Source organism: Lichenostomus cassidix, unplaced genomic scaffold (genome assembly GCF_008360975.1).
Source record: "Lichenostomus cassidix isolate B80296 unplaced genomic scaffold, HeHo_3.0 HiC_scaffold_887, whole genome shotgun sequence".
NCBI classification, from domain to species: domain Eukaryota; kingdom Metazoa; phylum Chordata; class Aves; order Passeriformes; family Meliphagidae; genus Lichenostomus; species Lichenostomus cassidix.
The window spans coordinates 9771-22760 of NW_028148000.1; the positions used below are offsets into that span (position 1 = coordinate 9771).

The 12990-nt window shown below is 55.2% G+C and overlaps 1 protein-coding gene across 1 annotated transcript; it reads right to left on the reverse strand.

The window, feature by feature from the left end:
* Positions 1–1805: 1805 nt before the first annotated feature.
* On the reverse strand, positions 1806–3593 carry LOC146420404 (uncharacterized). Its single transcript, XM_085048307.1, has 2 exons — positions 3421–3593; positions 1806–3232 (listed from the first exon to the last, which is right to left on the reverse strand). Exons 1-2 carry the CDS (start codon positions 3470–3472, stop codon positions 1806–1808), a joined length of 1479 nt encoding a protein of 492 aa, XP_084904433.1. The 5' UTR covers positions 3473–3593.
* Between the last annotated feature and the right edge of the window lie 9397 nt (positions 3594–12990).

A 12990-nucleotide genomic window follows, 5' to 3' on the forward strand; every position in this document is an offset into this window, starting at 1 on the left:
ACCAGAATTCCTGGAGAACACATGGGCTCAGGTGGACACATTCTGCTGGAACAACTATGAGACTGTTGTCCTGTCCCCCAGCCTGGGCAGCCCCGGGATATCCAAATCCTCATGGATATTCCCTGAACCCCACATTCACCCCCAAATGCACAGTAAAATGGTGCAGCTTTAGATCTCTTTGTTTAATTTCTTTATTTTACCTCAGCTTTGGTTGTTCTGACAAGGTGAAGAAGGAAATCATTTAGATTGGAAAACACCTCCAAGATCATCCATCATTTCCTGATGCCACCAGAAGAAACAATTACACAGCAGGTAACAGTTTGTAGGGTGTAACATTAATAAATCAGCTCTTCCCAATGAATTTCAGATGTCAGTCTGAGTCCCAATGGATGTTCCTGCCCCTGTGTTTGTCCAGGTGGCCACAGGGAATCAGGACATGGAAGCCACCAGCCAGGTGCCTTCCCAACCTGAGTATGTTAGTTTTGCTTAGCCCAGAACATCAGCAAGCTATCTTTAGCATCTTGGGGAAACTCAAACTCTTCAAAAGCTGTTGTGGTAAGCCTGAAGAAGTGGCTGAAGGGTTGGGAGAAAACTCACCCCTGTGTTCATGAGTTGGTTTTGCTTAGCCCAGATTTTGCTAGTGGGTGGGGAGGAGCACAAAAATGGCTCCTGTGTTTCCTGAGTGAATGTTCTAGAAGTTTTCACCATGTCCAGCAGAGCCAATCTCTGATGGCTCTGAAGATGATGGACATGCTGCTGGCCAAGTCTGGGCCAATTAGAGATGTTGGTTACACCTCTGGGATATCATATTTAAGAAGAAATCAAAACAATGTGAGCAAGCAATTCTTTTTAAACAGAAGATGAGGAGGAGGTGAGAATATGTGAGGGAAAACAACATGGAGACATCAAGGTCAGTGGAGAAGGTGGGGGAGGAGGTGCTCCAGGCACCAGAGCTGAAAATCCTCTGCTGGCTGTGGTGAGGACAATGGGGAAGCAGGTTGTCCCCCTGCAGCCCATGGGGTCCACGAGGGGTGCAGAGATCCACCCACAGCCCGTGGGGAGGTGCTCACGCTAGAGGAGCAGGTGGATGCCTGGAGGAAGCTGTGATCCAGTGGGAGTCCCAGTGCAGGGAAAGGCCTTGTTCCTTGGGATGGAAACAGCCTGGCCTGGGCTCAGAGCTTTGAACCCTGTGGACAAGAACTCATGGGGCAGCAGATTCCAGTGGCTGCTGCTCGAGAGATTGGACCCATAGCAAAGAAGTTTGCAGAGGACTGTCTCCAGTGGGAGGGACCCATGGCTAAGTAGAGGACTCCTCTCCCTGAACAGCGGAAGAAATTTTGGTCATGGACTGACCAAAAAAACCCCATACCCTGCCTGCCACAACCCTCTGTGGGAAAGAGGGAGGGGGGTAAGCAGAGAAACAGTCTATTAAGAGATTATTTTTAGTTCTCATTTGCCCCCTCTGACTCTGTGTAGGGTTAGGTTACCAATAAATCACTTTGCAACTTTAAGTTCTCAGCCTGTTTTACCCTTCACTGCATCCTGCCCGGTTCATTATCTCGACTCATGAGCCGTGTGTGTGTGTGTGTGTGTCTGTGTGTTAGGGCTTTTTTCCCCTCCCCTCTGCACAGCTGCAGCAGGGGAGAGAAGAGAAAGCAGATTTTGTAGGTGCCTGGCATTTGGCCAGGGTCAAACCACAACACTGATTCACCAGGGCTCTTCCCAATGAGGGTCCTCCGATGGGGGATGAATACGGAGCAGCGCATTAAGCTCTTCCCCCACTTGGGGCACTCGCAGGGCTTCCCTTACTGGTGCCTCCATCGGTGCTGGGTCAAGTGAGAGCTCTGGGTGAAGCCTTTTCCACACTCGGGACACTCATAGGGTCTCTCCCCAGTGTGGATGCGCTGGTGGGTGATGAGGTGGGAGTTGCGCTTGAAGCCTTTCCTGCACTCAGGGCAGCGGAAAGGCCTCTCCTGTGTGTGAATCCGCTGATGCTTGAGGAGATCTGAGCTGGAATGAAACCTCTTCCCACACTCAGAACACTCATAGGGCCTCTCCTCTGTGTGGCTCCTCTTGTGACGGATCAGGTCAGAGCTCTGGATGAAGCTCTTCCCACATTCCCCACACTCATAGGCTCTCTCCCCAGTGTGGATCCTCTGGTGGCTGATCAGGTGAGAGCTCTGGCTGAAGCTCTTCCCACATTCCCCACACTCATAGGGTCTCTCCCCAGTGTGGATGCGCCAGTGCCTGATGAGGTGGGAGTTGCGCTTGAAGCCCTTCCTGCACTCAGGGCAGCGGAAAGGCCTCTCCTGTGTGTGAATCCGCTCATGGATGAGGAGATCTGAGCTGGTATGAAACCTCTTCCCACACTCAGAACACTCAAAGGGCCTCTCCCCAGTGTGGATGCGCCGGTGGGTGGTGAGGTGGGAGTTATATTTGAAGCCCTTTCTGCAGTCAGGGCAACGGAAGGGCCTCTCATCTGTGTGAATCCGCTGGTGTAAGAGGAGAGCTGAGCTGGTCTGAAACCTCTTCCTGCACTTGGAACACTCATAGGGCCTCTCTCCAGTGTGGCTCCTCTTGTGACGGATCAGGTGGGAGCTCCGGCTGAAGCTCTTCCCACATTCCCCACACTCATAGGGTCTCTCCCCAGTATGGATGCGCCGGTGCCTGAGGAGGTGGGAGTTGTGCTTGAAGCCCTTCCTGCAGTCAGGACAGTGAAAAGGCCTCTCGTCTCTGTGAATCCGCTCATGGATGAGGAGATCTGAGCTGCTCTGAAACTTCTTCCCACACTCTGAACACTCATAGGGTCTCTCCCCAGTGTGGATCCTCTTGTGGCGGATCATATTGGAGCTCTGGCTGAAGCTCTTCCCACATTCCCCACACTCATAGGGCTTCTCCCCTGTGTGGATCCGATGGTGGTCCATAAGCTTGGAGATCTTTCTGAAGCTCTTCCCACATTCCCCACACTCGTAGGGCTTCTCGGTCTCATGAAGCTTCTCAGGAATCTCCAGCTCTGAACTCTGTCTGAAGCTCTTGCCAACTTCCTGGCACAGGGTGGGTCCTTGCTCTTCAGAGCACCCTGGGCTGGGTTTGCAGCCCCTCCTTCTGCAGCATCTCTGGGGCTTTTCCTCACAGTTTGATTCCTGGATCATGGAGCTGCTCAAAATGGCCTCTTGCATGAGGTTCTGCCGTAAGGACTTGTCCTCCCTGGTCTCTCTCCTCAGCTTGTTGTCTGAGGAAAGAAGGACAAGGAGAGGATTTGGGATTTGCCTCGATGCCAGAGGGAAAGGGAAGGAGATCCTCCCAATCCACCCCTACCAGGACAGAGTCAGCAGCAGGGTTGTACTGCAGCCAGGGGCAATGCTGGGCTGGGAGATGGAGGAGAAGAGAGCAGGAAAGGGGCAGTGACTTCCTCCTCACCTGCCTGGCTGTCCTGAGGCATCTTCCTCTTCCTCACTGCCTCCTCCTCCATCTGGCCAAGTTTGGGAATTGGAAATCCTCGTTTGGGTAAAAAAAAGGTGTGAGTGCCTTGGGCTGGGGGTTCCTCCTGCCCAAGTCTATCTCTAGAAGTCACCGGGTGTTTTGTGTCTATAAAATCCTCCTAAAATAAAAATGAGTTGAGAAAAATCCTCCCAGGAGTTCTCCCTTTCCAGTCTCCTCTCTTTGGGTTTCTGGGGTTTCCCATTCTCGAAGTTGCTGGGGCTCCCATGGGTCCTGGGGATCCCCCTTCTCCTGGGTCCTGATTAGGGATGCTGTGGGGTTTCAGTGCTCCCAGGGGTCCCTTCTTCCCTGATTGTGCTTTGGCTCTCAGGGCTCCCAGGGTCCCCCTCTTCAGGCTCCCCCCACTCCAGGCACTCGGGGCTTCCCCCTCTCCCCATTGCCCCTTTCAGTGTCACAGTGTCCCAGCCCTGCCTCATCTCCAGCCTCCCCCACCCCTCCAGGCTGCCAGGGGTCCCCCAGCTCCGGTATTGCCCCTCTCTGCTCTCTCCACTTGGGGAGTACAATGTTCTACCCTCCCAGCTCTCTCAGGGATCCCCAAAACTGATGTCCTGTCCTGCTGATAGCAGGCAATTCCCACATGAACCCCCAATATTCCACCAAAGGTGCATTTATGGCTCAGCTTTGGAGTTCTGCAAGATCCAAACATACCCTCAAGCCCAAAAAATCCCCACCAGGGACATGCAAAGATATCTGGCGCTCACTTCCAGAATCTGTGAGTTCCAAACACCCCTCAAAAACTAACACCCTCCCAGAGACTCCCAATAGCTTTGGGGTGAGCTCCCCCTCCCTGGTGGCCTGTGGAATGCAGGGGGGGCAATGATCCCAGAGCCAGGGGTGCTGCAGACACAGTGGGTGGTGAAATCTCATAGTTCTTCTGCTCCTCCTTTTCCTGCTCCTCCTCTCTCCCTCCTCTTCCTCCCGCTCCTCCTCTGCTCCCACCCCAGAACCCCATTCCCCACCCTCCTCTGCCCCACGGCTGCTGCAGCACTGGCTGCTGGGTGGGGGGAACCCCCCAATCAGCCCCAGGGATGGACAGGGGGCTTGGGGACCCCCAGTGCAGATCCACCTCCCCCAGAGCCCCAGGGAGATGCTCCAGGGATCCAGTGCTGTGGGACAGGGCTAGAGCCCCATGGAACTGCCCTGCTTCCGTGCCAACCCCACCTTTCCCTCCCCTCTCCTCCCCTTTCCCATCCTTCTCCCAATCCACAGACCCCTCCCAACTCCATTTGGGGTGTCCCATCCCCCTCCCGCTCTCTTTGGGGGTCCCAGCCCCCTCTTTTCCCTTGCTCTTCTGCCCTTGCACCATCATTCCCTCAATCCCAACACCCCCTCCCCTATGATTGGTTTTGGGGGTTCCAGGCCCCTCCTGCCCACTCTGGGGGTTCCAATCCCCATCTCGCTCCATTTGGGCTCCCAGCCCCCCTTCTCACCGCGCCCCCCGCTCACCCCGCGGCCGGGGGGACTCCCAGCGCCACCAGTGCCACCAGTAGGGCCCCAGCTGCCCCCCCACGCTCTTGCCGTGCCCAGCGCCGGTTTTGCAGGTGCCCAGAGCCCCAAAGCAGCCCAAAGCGCTCTGCCCTGGGGGGTCCCCAAAGCGGCCCCGCCCCGCGCGGCACTGGCAGCACCAGTCCGGAGCAGTGCGCAGCGCGGGCGGGCGGCATCAGCCGTGCCGGGCAGGGCCGGGCAATGCCCGCGGGGCTCCCCCCGCACTCGGCCCCCAGTTGCCGGGACAGCAAGGGGGGCCCGGCCTGGGCGCCCCCCACCTCCCCCCTCCCCAAATTCTGCTCCCGGGGGCGCTGGGGGCGAGGGGGGGCGCAGGTGGGGTCCAGAGGTTCCGGAGACACGTGTCCCCCCGCTGCCAGTGCCACCCCCGAAGGATCAGGGGTACCCCAAAACTCCCTCACAGCTGCCGGATACCCCGCAAGCCCCTAAGGAGTGGGGTCCCCCCGGCTTCATCACCCCTAACCTTCGGCTGCCTCATCCCAGGCCCCATCCCACCCATCCCCCTCCCCCAGACTTCATCCCACACCCCAATCCACATCCAACCCTTCCCGGGCCTCATCCCATCCCATCCCATCCCATCCCATCCCATCCCATCCCATCCGTCCCAGCAGACGCCACTGGGGTCCCCTAAAAAATCCCAAATGCTGGGGACTCCCCCATATCCCTCCAAGGGGCATTTGCAACTCACATTTAGGGTCCTGCAAGATTCAAAAATCTGCCCCCTTCCCCCACCGAAAAAAACCCCTACCGGGCAGCCTACAAGTGTATTTGGGGTTAGGTTCTGCAGTCCTACGAGGTCCAAAATTCCCCCCTCCCAAAAACAACCCCAGGCATCGCCCAAGATATTTGGGCTGAGCTCCCCCTGCCCGCTCACCTGTGGGATGTCCCGGGGGGGCGATGCTCCCGGGCCGAGGGTTGCAGACACAAAGAACAATAACTCCTGCTCTGTACCTTTGGGTGCTCAGTGTGTCTGCTGGGAGCCTCCTCAAGGGCCTTCAGCCACTGCTCAGCCCATGGACAGCAGCAGCAGCACCTTTGCAGGGCCCAGCAGGGCTCTTGCCAGCTGCCCTTGCCCACCTGCACACAGAGCCTCCCCCAGGCAGGGCCCTGCAGACAGGCAGGTTTCTGTAGGGCCGGGCGAGTGCACAGAGGGTGGGATGGGCTCTGTGAGCACTGACAGGGACAAGGCTCCTCTCAGGAGGAACATGTGCAGCACAGGGAGATGATGAGGGAAGGAGAGGGAGCTGAACAGAGCAGTGCTGTGGGCAGGAGGGCACTGTTGCTGTGTGGGAGGTGCCGTGCACAGCTGGGGACAGGGAACACTGTCCTGAGTGCCAGGCTGTCCCTGCCCTGCCCTCTCAGGCACAGCACCACAACATCTTCTCGTGTTTCTGCATTCCTCTGATACTGTCACTGTTATCTGGTGCTCTCAGGGAGGCTCTGGGCTTTGCAGCAGCTGAGGCAGGCACTGCCCTTGGGATTCCTCCCAGGCAGCTGTGTCCATGGGAATGGGGTGTCCAAGCTTCCCTGTGACCTGTGGGGCTGTGGGCAAAGCAGTTGATGGGAAAGGGGAAGGAGCTGAGCCTCCCTCCCTGAGATGCCATCATGGGCACACCTGGGGATCTCCTTGCTGTGTCCTTCCAAGCTCTGAGCTTCCCTCCTGGGTGAAAATCTGTGCCAGAGCCTCTCAGAGTTCCCTGAATGCCCCACAGGGAAGTGCAGAGATGACACAAGTGAGGAAATGCTGTTGGGTTTGCCAAGGGAACAGTGAGTGTCCTTGGCAGAAGGAGGGGCTGAGACCTTGCTGAGAGACCTTTGGAGAGGGTGAGACATTCAGTAGTCCCTCTGCTCTCAGCAGGGTCTGGTTTCTTCCCAGGGTGACAGGGAAGTGTGATTGTGCTCTGATTGCAGCCAAAGGTGCAAACCCAGGGCAGTGGGGAACAAGCCCATCCAGCCCCTCACCTTGCCCTGAGCCACAGGGAATCCCTTTGCCTCTCACATCTCTCAGTGGCAAACTCTGAGTACAGCAGAAATGCTGGGGATTTCTGACCTCAGAGAACCAGGAATGATGTGTGGGTATGAAAACATTCCTTAAAACTCCCTCCTGCTATCCTGTGGAACTGTGAGTGAAAATGCTACCAAAGCCTTTCTGCATTAGGAGGGATTCCCCTGACAAATCCTGAATATTCAGCCTTGTCCCTCTGCCCCATGGCCACAATCCCAGGGCAGCAGGGCAGGGATGGCTCCTCGAGAGCCCCACACACAGGCCTGGCTGCTCATGGCACACTCAGACAGCACCAGTGGAGCTCAGGCAGGAACCTGGATGAAGGTTTTCCCAGAGAAGGAATAAGGGTGGATGAGTCCCAGTGGGACAGTCTGCAGGGAATGGAAGAGGTTTGGCTCAAAGCAGCCTCTCCTGACTTGTCACTGTCCTTTTCTCCATCAACAGGTCCCCATGGCCAGACACAGCAAATGTCCAACAGCAGCTCCATGACCCAGTTCCACCTCCTGGCATTTGGAGCTCAGGCAGCACCTGCAGCTCCTGCACTTCTGCCTCTTGCTGGGCATCTCCCTGGCTGCCCTCCTGGCCAACAGCCTCATCATCAGTGCCGTAGCCTGCGGCCACCACCTGCACACCCCATGTTCTTCTTCCTGCTCTGCCTGGCCCTCACTGACCTGGGCTCCATCTGCTCCACTGTCCCCAAAGCCATGCACAATTCCCTCTGGGACACCAGGGACATCTCCTATGCAGGATGTGCTGCCCAACAAGTTATTTTTGGTTTTTCATTTCAGCAGAGTATTATCTCCTCACCATCATGTGCTGTGACCGCTCTGTGTCCATCTGCAAACCCCGGCACTGTGGGACCCTCCTGGGCAGCAGAGCTTGTGCCCACATGGCAGCAGCTGCCTGGGCCAGTGGTTTTCTCACTGCTCTGCTGCACACGGCCAATACATTTTCCCTGCCCCTGTGCCAGGGCAATGCCCTGGGCCAGTTCTTCTGTGAAGTGCCCCAGATCCTCAAGCTCTCCTGTTCACCCTCCAGCCTCAGGGAACTTTGGCTCATGGTCATTACTGCTTGGATATCTTCTGGCTGTTTTGTGTTCATTGTTTTCTCCTATGTGCAGATGTTCAGGGCTGTGCTGAGGATGTCCTCTGAGCAGGGACAGCACAAAGCCTTTTCCACATGCCTCCCTCACTTGGCCATGGTCTCCCTGGTTATCAGCACTGCCATGTTTGCCCTTGGTGCTGCAGAGAGCTCAGGGCAGCTGGCAGAGCTTGGAGGGAGCTGGGCTGGGCCGAGAGAAGCTGGGAGAGAAACCCATCAGTGTCTATCTCAGCCTGTGTGAGCATGCAGGGGGAGGATTGAGCCCAGGGCTTGTGGGGCAGAGCCAGGGCCTGGGGAAGGGATGGAAAACAGGCAAGTGGCCGAGAGAGGAGGCTGCTCTGTGCCCTTGGTGGCATGGACAGAGCAGGGAGGGAGCCCAGGACATTTGTCAGCCCCAGCCTCTGTCCCCAGCCGTTGCCAGCCCTGGCTGCTCAGCCCAGGTTTGCAGGTGAGTTTGGCTGTGCCCCAGCTCCATCCTGCTGCGGGGCTCAGGGCCTGTTCCCGGCAATGGCCAGCCCTGCCCGGCCTCTCTGCTGGCCCTGAGGCTAGCAAAGCTATTTTGAAGCTTTGTGATTGAGCCTTTCAGCACTGGATTCCTGAAGATCTGAAGGCTGAACAAGCCTCTGGAGAGGTAAAATTCAGCAGCAACCTCCATGTTGCTGAGGATGTCAGCAGCAACCACTGAGGCCATCCCTGCCAAGAGACTGTGGGGGGAATGAGCAGACAAGGAGAGTATCCCTGCGGCTGGGGAAGCAGAATGCAGAGGCACCACTGGGTCCAGATGGGAAATGAACTGTGGAATGTGGCTGTGAAAGTCCTGCCTGGGCTGTGCCAAGCAGGACAGCCAAGCCCTGACTCCCATGCCCTGGGAATGGAGCTCTGTGGCCTCACAGGATGCTTGTGGCTCTCCTGGGAGCAGTGGGATGTGGGTTGTGGAATGGTGAGTGCAGGTGTAAGGCCCCAAACAACTCTCTCAATGAGACCTTTGAAAGGAATTGCAGTTGGTTTTGGACTCTGAGTACAAGGCAATATTCCTATGGGAACAATCCCTGGATAGAAGGAAATGTGGTGGTGCAATCCCAATTCTGGCCATGGGTGCCTGGAGGAGAAGGAGAGTTCTTTTCCACAGGAAGGACAGCAGAGAGCCCCAGTGTTTCAGTGGCAGATGAGAACCGACTCTCAGCATGTCAAGGTCAGCTGGAGCAGTCAGGTGGCCCCTGGGAGGCCAAACCAGCCAGACCTGTGCCATGTTCCCTTGACTTTACGGGGCCCTGTAGTGTCACAATGGCCCCTTTGTTCCATGGGGTTTTGCAGTGTCATAATAATCTGATTTGGTTCTGCACCATCTCATTTCATGAGGCCACTCTGTGTCACCATGGAGCTTTGGTTCCATGCAGTCCAGCAGTGTAAAAAAGGCCCCTTGATTCCATGGGACCTCATAGTGTAACAATGATGTTCTTGGTTCCATGGGACCCCACAGTGTCACAATGTTCTCATTGGTTCCACAGGGCCCTGCACTGTCACAATGTCTCCCTGGTTCCTTGAGGCTGTGAAGTATCTCAATATTCTCTCCATGGTTCCATGAGGCCTTGCAATGTCACAATGGACCTTCATCTCCACAGGGTCTCACAGTGTCACTATGGTCTCCTGAGGTTCCGCAGTGTCACAATGGACTCTTGGTTATTTATGGTGCTGCAGTGTACCAGTGGCCTCAAGGTTTGATGAGGTCCTGTAAGGTCACAATGGCCCCTTTGCTTCCATGAGGCCCAGCAGTGTCAAATTGCCCCTTGGTTCCACAAGCCCTGCAGTGTCACAATGGTCCCTTGGTTCCATGGAGCCACACACAGTCACTATGGTCCCCTTGGTTCCATGAGGCCCTGCAATGTCACAGTGGTCTCCATGATTCCATGAGGCTCAGCAGTGTCATAATGTTCCCTCGGTCCCACAAGGCCCCACAGTGTCACAATGGTCTCCGTAGTTCCATGGGGCCCTGGGGTGGTGCATTCCTCCCTCCCCTTCTCAGGCAGCCCTGGATCTGAGAAATGCTCCTTAGGCCTCAGCCTTGGCCAACAGCCCCTGGGCTCAGCTCCTCTGCAGCTGATCACAAACACTGTCTGCTCCCAGGCACTGCTGCTGTCCAACCAGCTCCTGCTTTCTTTAGGAGCAGCCTTGGGAACAGTTTTTCTCCCCTCAGTGGCACAACATCCCTGTTCTCACAGTGTCAGAGAAAGCTGTTGGTGCGAAGTGCAGCCAGGATGGAACATTGCTGTGACTGAAGCCCATCTCTTGGGGCCCTATCAACAGGGCTCCAAAAGGAGCCCCTTGGAGCTCTCCTGGAGCAGTGAGCTCCCTCTGAGTGGGGCCTCTCCGAGCCGGGAACTCTCCCGTTTGCTGCACTCGGGGCATCCCCGAACAACGAGGGACCCTGGGCCGATCCCCCCACTCCTCCAGGAACAACCCTTTGGCTGCTGGGGAAATGCAAAAGCATCCGCAGTGAGCATTTCCCTGCCCTCCAGGGCAATTTCTGACAGCTCCCTGGCACTGCCTCTTGCTGTCTGTGTGCACACACGTGTGCCTGTGCTCTGGAAATGGGGGAGAAATGCTGCTCTGGGAGGTGTTGAAGTGCCTTGGATATCTGAGTGAATTAGGCCTGTAAGTAAGGTTCAGTCATAAGGTATGAGCTAAGTGAAATGGTGCTAAGGATTTTTGGTAAATTTAAGGTAGAAGTTAGGGTTAATGTAGAAGTTAAGTTCAGTTAAGTTTGAGGGCTGTTAAGCTTTTAGGCCATATTCCTTTTATCCTTGCCCTCACTGTCCTTTTGTCACACACACACACACAGTGCCAATTCTCAGTTAATTTCTGGTTTGATTGCCTGGATTTCCTTGCTTTTGTTGTTGCTTTTTTCCCCTGGTATGCCTGAACTGTGCAGTCAGAAGCAGAGTGACTCTTGCCAAGGAACTTCGTTATGCTGTTGCTTAATATTAAATCTGGTTTTTCTTGATCCCTTGCTGGGGATTTTTTAAGTGCTCTCAAGACCTCGTTCATAACAGGGTGAAGGAGCCCTGGGCCAGGCTCTCACCCTGAGGGACACAGGGACACTGCCGGGGGGTCCCTGTCCCCCTGTCCCACCCCGCAGGGCCCTGTCCCCCCTGTCCCCATGTCAGGCTCTGGGGGTCGATCTCGTGGAACATCCTCTGGGGGAGGCTGTGGCACTGGGGGGCAGGGGGGACCTGGGGGGACAGGGGACCCTGCTGTGCACGAGCAGCGTTGGACTTGTCTGGGGGGACTGTGAGGTGGGGCTGGGAAGAGTGACCTCCCCAGTGACCTCACACAGCCACCCTTTGATGTCACACAGCTCTCCTGTGATGTCACACATCCATCCTGTGATGTCACACTTCACCCTGTGTTTCCAGCCCCCTCAGTGATGTCACACAGCCTTTGCTATGATCACATAATGCTGCCCTGTGATGTCACAGCCCATTCCATGATGTCACAACCTGCTCTATGATGTCACACAGCCGTTCCATGTTTTCACAGCCCCCTTTGTGATGTCACATAACTGCCCTGTGGTGTCACAAGTCCACTCTGTGACCTCACAGCCTGCTGTGTAATGTCATACAGCCACACTGTGATGCTACAGACCACTCTATGATGTCACATATCACACCCTCCTCTGGGATGTCACAGCCTGCTCTGTGGTGTCACAAGCCAGTCAGTAATGTCACACAGCCTGCTCTGTGATGTCATACAGCCACTCAATGATGTTACACAGCCCACTCTGTAAGTGCACAACTTGCTTATGTGATGAGGCCTCCAAACCCCATCTTGGGAGATTTTTGAGTCCTCTCCAAGGTTTTGAGAAAGGAAAAATATTAGTCAAATTGCAAGGAAAATGGAGTGTCATTTTTTCCCAAAGGTTGCAGTGACAGAAGAAGGGTCAATATCTTTAAACTAAATGAGAGTGGATTTAGATTTGTTATAAGGAAGGAATATTTTATAATGAGATTGTCACAAAACATCAACTGTTTTTCCAGTGAAGTTGATGCCTCATCCCAGCAATTGTCCAAGGACAGGAGCTTTGTGCAACCTGCTATAGTGAAACCCCTCCTCTCCCCAAGGATGGAATTCCTGTTGTGTGGGTTCTCTGATGTGCTGGATGACCTCACAGTGCTTCTGGCCAGAATCTCTGCTGAGGGCCAAGCAGGCTGCTGCAGTGGCAGTGACCTCACAGCCATCACCATTGCAGCCATGTCCCCTGGGCCTGGCTCTCCCCTTTCCATGAGCTCCTGTTCTGTCAGCAATGGTCTCCTGAGTTCCAACGAGGCCCCACAGTGTCACAGTGTCCCCTTCATTCCATGAGGTTCTGCAGTGTCACAATGCACTCCTGGATTCCATGAGGCCCCACTGTGTCACAATGACCCCTTGGTTCCATGAGGTGCCACACAGTCACAGTGGTCTCCCTTCATCCATGAGGCCCTGCAGTGTCACTTTGGTCTCCATGGTTCCATGTGGCCCCAAAGTGTCACAATAATCTCTGTGATTCCATTGGGAACACAAAAGCTTTGCATAAACATTGAGCAACACCTGCTTAACACACCTGTTTGTATTCAACATCTGTTTGTATTCAAAAGAGGGTTTAAAGGTGAGAATGGCACCAGCAGCTTCCATCTGCAACTGAGATCAAGGGAAAGGACAGGGACAGAGAATTCTCCTTCAATATACAGAGAATTCTGCTTACAGAGATCACTTCTGGTTACATTGTCCCTGGTAGAAAGGTGACATCATCAGAGGCAGCCTGTACTGAGCATGTGGTTCCTGAGTGGGGTTTGTTGTTTAGGAAACCTGCTCAGGCTTTTCCATTCTTTCCTCACAAACAGGAA